General features: G+C 36.7%; 1 protein-coding gene across 1 annotated transcript in view; it reads left to right on the top strand.

Annotated features, from left to right (window-relative positions):
- Positions 1–214: 214 nt before the first annotated feature.
- The window catches only part of AOAH (acyloxyacyl hydrolase), a 1,217,970-nt gene continuing 1,210,005 nt past the window's right edge, over positions 215–8,179 (top strand). The window contains exons 1-2 of the mRNA XM_044065645.1: positions 215–258; positions 957–1,093. Of these exons, the coding sequence (XP_043921580.1) occupies positions 215–258; positions 957–1,093 (181 nt within the window). The remainder of the gene's footprint in view (positions 259–956; positions 1,094–8,179) is intronic.

Raw genomic sequence — 8,179 nt, 5'->3', positions numbered from 1 at the left:
GGCTTCTGGAAATGCAAGCTTAATCATACCCTGCAAAAGCACTGCTGAACCTTCATTTGGAGTATTGTGTCAAGATAGATGCAATATTAATAGACTGGGGCCTGTATCCAGTTAGTTCCTGTACTCATGATAGATGTCATATTAATAGGCTGGGGACAGAGTCAAATGACCATGAGGAAGATGATTAGGATAAGAGTCAGTGCATAAACTCACAATGGATAAGTCCACAGCAAACGGAAAGAAGGTAGCGTCACACGAGTAAGATGACAGGGCTAACCTTAAACAGATGGACAGAGCGGCAGGTCATAAATGGTAGGGAGAACCATAAAAGAAGGTGGCATAAGAAGAGACAAGCAGAAGTTTTGTTTCTGAAGAATAGAGTAGTACCCTTCAATATGGTACTTGAATGGGCACTACAGTATTTCTCCTCAGAGGGGTCAGCAAGTTCAGAAGAGTGGAGGAAGATTAAAAAAAGAGGATATTCAACCACATAAATGAAACTAGCAGGTTAGTGCTATGCTTGTTTGTAAACTGTACATGTTTTTATGTTCATTTTTGTAATGAATGCAAGTGTGGAGAAGGAAATTCTGCTAACGGAATTATACTGATGCTTTAATAAAGTACTTCTGTTTTTTGACATAGATATATATACTCTGCAAACAATCTGCCATGCCATTTAAAAAATATTCAAAACTGTTATGATAATCACAACAATGCAATACAATAAAACCAAGGAGAAAAAGACGTGCTAGGTTACATGTCATTTTTGAATGTTAGCCATCCTATTACATTTCTATGTTTGTATATACTTTCTAGAGTGTTTGCTAAACTTACATTGTAAGCTGAAATAAAAAATACGTCTGAAACAACTAAAGAAATTCCTACTGTAGCAAAGCAGATGTTTTAATTAGTGATAGGTTTTGTAAATATTCAACCTCTACTACTCATTATGTGAGATTGCAGTGGAACTCACGCTATTGTCTCTTTGTTTCTGCAGCATGTGTGGTTGTTGTGTCTCTAGTAGAACAACTTACTCAGTTCCATAATTCCACAATTTCAGCTTCCATGGAAAAACTCTGCAACTACTTGCCAGGTAACTACCACTACTACTGATGTATTTACATATAATATTGCTTTAATTCATACAGATTACACACTGAAACAGAACAAATTGTTATAACAAGGTTAGATTTATGAACATAGTTGTTAGTGGTTATCCTGTTGCAATGCACACAGCAATACAACAGAATTGCACTGAAAACCTACAAGCAACTGAAAAAACTGCAGCACACTTTGTGCTGCCTTGCAAACAACAAATCTGTAGAAAAGCGAACTGTTTAATTGCTTTAAAAACAATTGGTTGACAAGAGGCACACTTTACTTCTGGCCACTGCTTGTGTATTAGTATGAGGTATGTGACAGCTTTCAAAGTTGTTAAATTCTTTTTATTTTGCTTCCTAGTATATTGCTGTAGTAAAGCTCCCTGCATCTGTATTACAACATCGAAGCTTTAGTTGATCGAATAACTAAAGCTCGATCTTGTAATATCGAAACCGGAAAATGTCGAACGGCCGTTTCAACCCAGGGAAACACTTCCCTTGGTCACTTAAAAAAAAAACGTTAGACCCAAAATCAACTGGGGGGCTTCACCCCCCCACACACACACTCCCCCAACTAAATAAACCAACTCTGAGATCGATCCAAATTGGAGAGAAGGGCATAATCCACAAAACTGCCAAGGGAAGCACTTCCCTGGGTTGAATTGGCCGTTCGACATTTTACGGTTTAGATATTAAAAGATCAAGTCTAGTTATTCGATTAACTAAAGCTTCAATCTTGTAATATACACGCAAGCTCCTCATGTATTCTAAAATATTATGACTGGGTCACCGGTCATAACTGATTGTTAATGTATTTCCAAGCTGCATTCAATAAATTCAGATCTCAAACTTCACTCTTGAGGTTTGTTTCCTAAATCTGTGTCTCAAACACATTGGCAAATTGATTTTGATCTGCAGCCCAGTCATAATCCTCTATACTGATTGCAACTTGCAGGCCTGTCCTTAGTAGGTAAGCAAAACAGCAGCTGTCTGGGACAGTAACATTTTAAGAAACTGCAGATTTTTAAGTGATGTCCTTTGTCAATTACTTAAAATGCATATTTTTTCTGACTCACAAAGTATAGATGTGCAAAATGTCAACTTATACATTACAAATTTTGTGTATTTATAATATGTACTGTAAACAATAATTGCTGAATCTGTTACCCAAAATTAATTGCAAGTGAAGCCATACTAAATGTGCAAAAGACATCCTAGCTTGTGTAGTGTGTGTACTTTATATGGTATACATCAGTATAAACTAATTTCAATATGAAATTTGGAGTGCACATCTTCAATTATCTTTATCATCTGCGTGCTGATACAACTGATTATTTTGCCTTTTTTTGTGTTTTTTTATTTTTTATTTGGTTTTAAAACAACAGATAAACAAATTAATTATAAACCAAACAAATAACTATTTATATAGGTCCACAGCTGATCAATACATAGGTTCATAGGTTCATAGGTAGGTACTAGGCTATCGGCCCAAGGGCCTAAGTAAGCCTAGCCAACAAGGTTCCCTGGCTTACGTCACCCAAGAAAGTTATTTTCCTGTGCCCCTGTCGAGCAGAGACAAATACGTGATCCCCAGGGTGTATTTCCTATTTCCCATCCACTTATCAAGATTTTTCTTGAAGAGTGCTAATGAGGAACTTTGCTTGACATAGATGGGTGGCTTGTTCCAGAATATGGGAAGTCTCAGGGCACAGGAATCTGTCCCTTCAGCATGTCCTGTTTATTGTGGTGACAAGGTTTAGGTCCCTAGAGCATGTAGCTCGGAGGGATTGGGATTTTTTTAGGTGTAGCATGTCCATCAGCTCTGGGTTTGACATAGCTTTATATGTTAGACAGAGATCACCTCAGAGTAGGTGATACGCTACGGAGTAAAGGTGGAGTTTTTTGAGACGGTCAGTGTAGGGAATCTGTTTGAGGCCAGTAATCCTCTTTATGTGGTACTTCTGTGGCCTTTCCAGCTGCTGCAGATGTCTTGTGAGGTACATTCCAAAAGGGGTGTTATAGTCTATAATGGGTCTAATGAGTGTCGAGGAGAGGGGAACAATTACTTCTTTTTTCCTAGATGAGAACCCTTTTGTGATGAGGTGTGCCACATAAAAGGATTTCCTGATGACTGTGGCAATGTGATTATCAAAGGAGAGACTACTGTCCACCTGGGTCCCCAGGTCTCTTACCACACATTCGGCATTAAGTAGCCTGCCGCCTATGTGGTAGTTCATGGGTACAGAGTTTTTACCAAAGGGGATGACAATGCACTTTTTGGTATTAAGCTTGAGGCCATGCGTCTGACACCAGTCATCTGTCTCAGTGAGGCCCTTCTGTATGATGTCCACATCATTGGGGACTCAGCTATGGCTCCTAGTTTGCAGTCATCTGCGAACTTTGTTAGTCAAAGGCCTTCTGTGTTAGCCTGTACTTCAGAGAAGTAGATACCAAACAGGAGAGATCCCAGGACTGAACCCTGTGGTACTCCACTTGTCACTGGTTTGAAGTCAGATTTGGAGTCTGCAACTTTTAAAGTGTAGGTTCTGTCAGTAAGCCAGTTGGCAACCCATCTTGTGACATAGGGATTTATACCTAGTTTAGTGAGTTTAGCTATAATTCCAGAACGGGGGATGGTATCAAAAGCCTTGGCGAGGTTAAGATAGGCTGTGTGAACCACCTTACCCTCATCTACAGCTTTGGTGACTGCCTCAAAGAAGTCAATCAGATTCAGGAGGCATGATCTGCCTTTCACAAACCCAAACTGGGTGGGGTCCAGAATTTGGAGATTACCAATGTCTGTGTTTATGAGTTCCATGATGATACGTTCCATGGCCTTACAGACCAGGCTCATCAAGCTAATAGGCGAACATTCCTGGGATCAGTGGTGGCTCCCCCACTGTGGAGTGGGATAACTGTTGCTGTGTGCCATTCAGTGGGCACAAAGCCTGATGTGAGACTATGATTGAACATGGTGCTTAGGTGGGGAGTCAGTTCATTCTGAAGTTCGTGTAAAACACAGCCTGGAATGTTGTCTGGTCCCATGGATGCTGTGTTTTTGGCTTTAGAGAATGCAGCTTTTACCTCCATAGTTATGATTACAGGGACTCTGCATTCTTCCTGTATAGATATGGGCCCTTTAAGGGGTGAAAGGGGGTAAAGTTAGTGCTGAACCTATCTGCCAGAACATTGGCAATATCAGTTGGTTCTGTAATTTTCATGCTATTGTGCTGTAACTCAGAGCAGATCTGGGTGTTGCCATTGAGATTCTTGACATAGCTATAGAATGCTTTGTGGTTGTCCCTAGAATCAGTGGTGATTTTGTTTTCATATCTAGCTTTAGAGGATCTTATAAGGGATCTCAGCTTCTTACTGAGGCCGGCCAGGGAACTCCTCAACTCATGGGATTTGACTCTCTTTTGCAACAGTTGCTTCCTTCTGTTGTACAGTTTGTTTATGGCAGGGGACTACCAGATTGGCTTCCTTTTTTTTGGAGGATAGCATTTTGGTTCTGTTTGGGATAGCACGATCCATACACTTGTCTAAGTGCTTATAGAGTCCATCTGTGTAGGATTCAGCAGTCATAACTGTATTGTCCATCTGCATGGGTGTCATGAAGTTCACCACTCCTGTCTTAAGAAGCATGAAGTTGGCTTTGGAGAAATCTTTTTGCGTGATTTCCTTAATGGGTGGTGGGGGCGGGAAGTTATACATCTCAAAAACAATTAATATTTTTCAGAGAAGTCTTTAAGTTTAAGCCAAGATTTATATAAATGTGTAATATTAGAAGTTTTCATCTTTATAGTATGTAATTCACTACTTCAAATACTTGTTGACATACTAATACATTCAACACTAGAGGAGTATTTTACTTTTCTAAATTTTAGCAATTCCTTTTCTGGCTATAGCAAGAATAGACTAAAGAAGAGGCACTTGGGTTTTTGGAATTATCTCCAGAATCAGGACATTAAATATAACTAAAGATTTAGAAATATTACATCTATCTGACCATCTGTCTGACCAAATTCCTGCCATTTGGAAAACTTTCCACAATATTCCACTCCATAAGGGAGGCAATTCAACTGATCTGTCTAACTACTGTCCAACTGTAATCCCTTCCCCTCTGTCTAAGATACTAGAAATAATTTTTCATAAGCAAATCATGGACTACCTGCATACAAGTAAGCTACTAACCAATGCACAACATGGTTCCAATCCATACCACAGTACTACCATTGGCTAATGTCATTTACTAACACTGTTAACCTTCACAGAAACAAAAGTAAATACATATCTTCCATCTTTCTAGACTTATCAAAAGCCTTCAATGTGGTCTCACACAACAAAACATAAATGCCCTCTCTGAGTTGAATCTAACTCAGTCTACTCTTGCCTGGTTCCAGGTCTACCTAACTGAGTACCAGCAAGCAGTACATTGGCAACAATATCTTTCACCTCTTCTTCCTATAATCCTAAGAGTTCCCCAAGGCTCTATATTAGGTCCCCTTCTTTTCTATATATTTGTAAACAACCTTCATACTTCAGCCGCTCGTGCCTCAGTTATTCAGTATGCAAGATGATTCTACAGTTACATGGCTACTAATACAAACACTAACACAAGAGTCATTCCTAGAAGTAGAAACTTGGCTGACAAACTCCCACCTAATTCTAACAAACCCCTTATAAAAATAATCGCAGCCAGCAATCTTGCTGGAAAAGCCCTCTACTCAACCTGCATAGCCAAAATCTGGAATGCACTACCTCTTAACATAATGTCTACCATAGCCTTAACTCAATTTAAAAAAAGGCTAAAAACCCACTGATCCCACAAGTGGCTATGTCCATGTACTGCTCCCAATTAAACTGTCTCTTTCAGCTAATGTGATTACTTCTTCTAGACATACTTTAATGCTCTATATAAACATTTGTTCTTTAATCTTTGATGATTAGGTGGTATACTGTGCTCAGAAAAAAACCCTGTATGTGTATTTCTAACTAATTCTCTACAGAAGCTATATAATGTTTGTATGGAAACTGTTTCACTATGCTATGATCACATATATGTAATGCACTGTGAAATATGATGTTCTCAAAATGTATCAGCTTGTATGTATTATGTATTCAAAGTTTCTTCAACTTGTATGTATTATGTGGAACTTTACGCTCTGAAAAAGAACATCTGTCTAGTCAGACTTTCCTGGTAGTCAAATGTAAAATAAAATAAATAGAGCTTGAACAAAATTATTAATTTCTTGGGGATATGACTTACATTCATACACCATATGTGCCCAATCAGCTATTATTTCAGAATCACATTTTCAGCATTTAATTCTATTTGATTTATACATAATTGCAATTTTGTTAGCAGTGACAAAAGCTCTATGTAAGAATTTCCAAGTGAAAATTTTCCAATATAATGAAGATGTGGTTTTATCTGTAGATTTTAATGTTATTTTACTTTATTCTTCAGATAAGTCTTCATATTAATTTTTGAGGAATAATTCCAATAGGAATTGAGTAAATAAGTGAAATCTAACTTAAGAATTTTATAAATTTGTGACAAATATTATTTATTTTTCATTGCATTAGTACTGATATTTATTAAGAATTCCAATAATTTTGGGAATGATTTCTTACCTAGGTGTATCTCTGTGTCCACAAAGTCTCTAAATATTTGTAAAATTAACCAATTCTCAGAATCTTGACTATATTTGGAACTTAAATTTTTAATATGTGTGTGCATGTGTGTGTGTGTGTGTGTGTGTGTGTGTGTGTGTGTGTGTGTGTGTGTGTGTGTGTGTGTGTGTGTGTGTGTCTATATATATATATATATATATATATATATATATATATATATATATATATTTATATATACATATATGTGTATATATATATATATATATATATATATATATATATATAGATATATATATATATAGACACATGGGTTACCCTCAGATTATCAAACATTCAAATGATCGACACTGATATGGGGAAGACCATATCATCGAACATTTAAATGTTCGACAATCTGAGGGTTTAAAATTGGGGATAGATACTAGACAACTGAGGTTGTCTAATGATCCCCATGTATTCCGGTCACCCCTGTTACCTAAATATACCATCTCCGAGATTGCACTATATTCTGGTAATGGGAAATGACAGAATACGGACCTCCATACAGCGCATTACGGGAATATTTCCCTTTACTGCAATGTAGTGTGGTCTTGAAGTTGGAATATTTAAGTAGGGGGGTGCAGGGGGGCTTGCCCCCCCTGCTATAAACAGTTTACCTTTTTTGGATTAGGTTTTTTTTATTTACTTTTACATTGTCGAACATTTAAATGTTCGATGATATGGTCTTGATCATATCAGTGTCGAACATTTGAATGTTTGATAATGTAAAGGTAACCCAGACGCACATATATCAATACCATTTAAGAAGTTAAGAATTGAGGTCAATAAATTAAGTTAGTTGGTTGATTCTAAACTGGCATATTGTTGATGTTATGAGTTTCTAAGCAGTCATTTGTATATGCAATTGGAAACATAAAAAATATTAAGTCTTTAATACAATGTCTAGACTATGTGAACTTTTGGAAAGAGGAAATTTTGTTATTTAAATAGGGAATTTGGGAAGAGGGTGTAATTCCATTTATGCAAAAATATTTTAATAATCAGAAAAAACTATTTGGGACAGTTTGTTAATGACTGGTTGTGATATATTTATTATTTACTAATACTATTTCTTGATGTATTTGTTTCCATTTTGACTCATAAGATGAATTTATCCAAATGCTATAATTATTAAAAATTTTGAAACAGCATATAATTGAATATCAGGGAATCCTATTCCACTATTATCCTCACCCTTTCTGTGCCAATCAAAGGAAACTCTAGGTTTATTAGGATGCCAAATATAAAAATAAAAAATAAGCAGAACATTGTTTATCTTCATCATTTTTTTTGGTGGAGATAGTACTAAAGATTGCAAGACAAGCAATATTTTAGGGAGAATTACCATCTTAATAAGTATTAACCAGTCTTCCAATTTGTTCCAATCTCTGACTAAACTTAAA

The sequence above is a fragment of the Protopterus annectens genome, chromosome 3.part0 (assembly GCF_019279795.1).
Source record: "Protopterus annectens isolate FY-2018-M chromosome 3.part0, PAN1.0, whole genome shotgun sequence".
NCBI lineage: Eukaryota > Metazoa > Chordata > Ceratodontiformes > Protopteridae > Protopterus > Protopterus annectens.
Note: the sequence above shows the minus strand (reverse complement) of the source record. Positions and strands in the feature narration are given on the sequence as shown.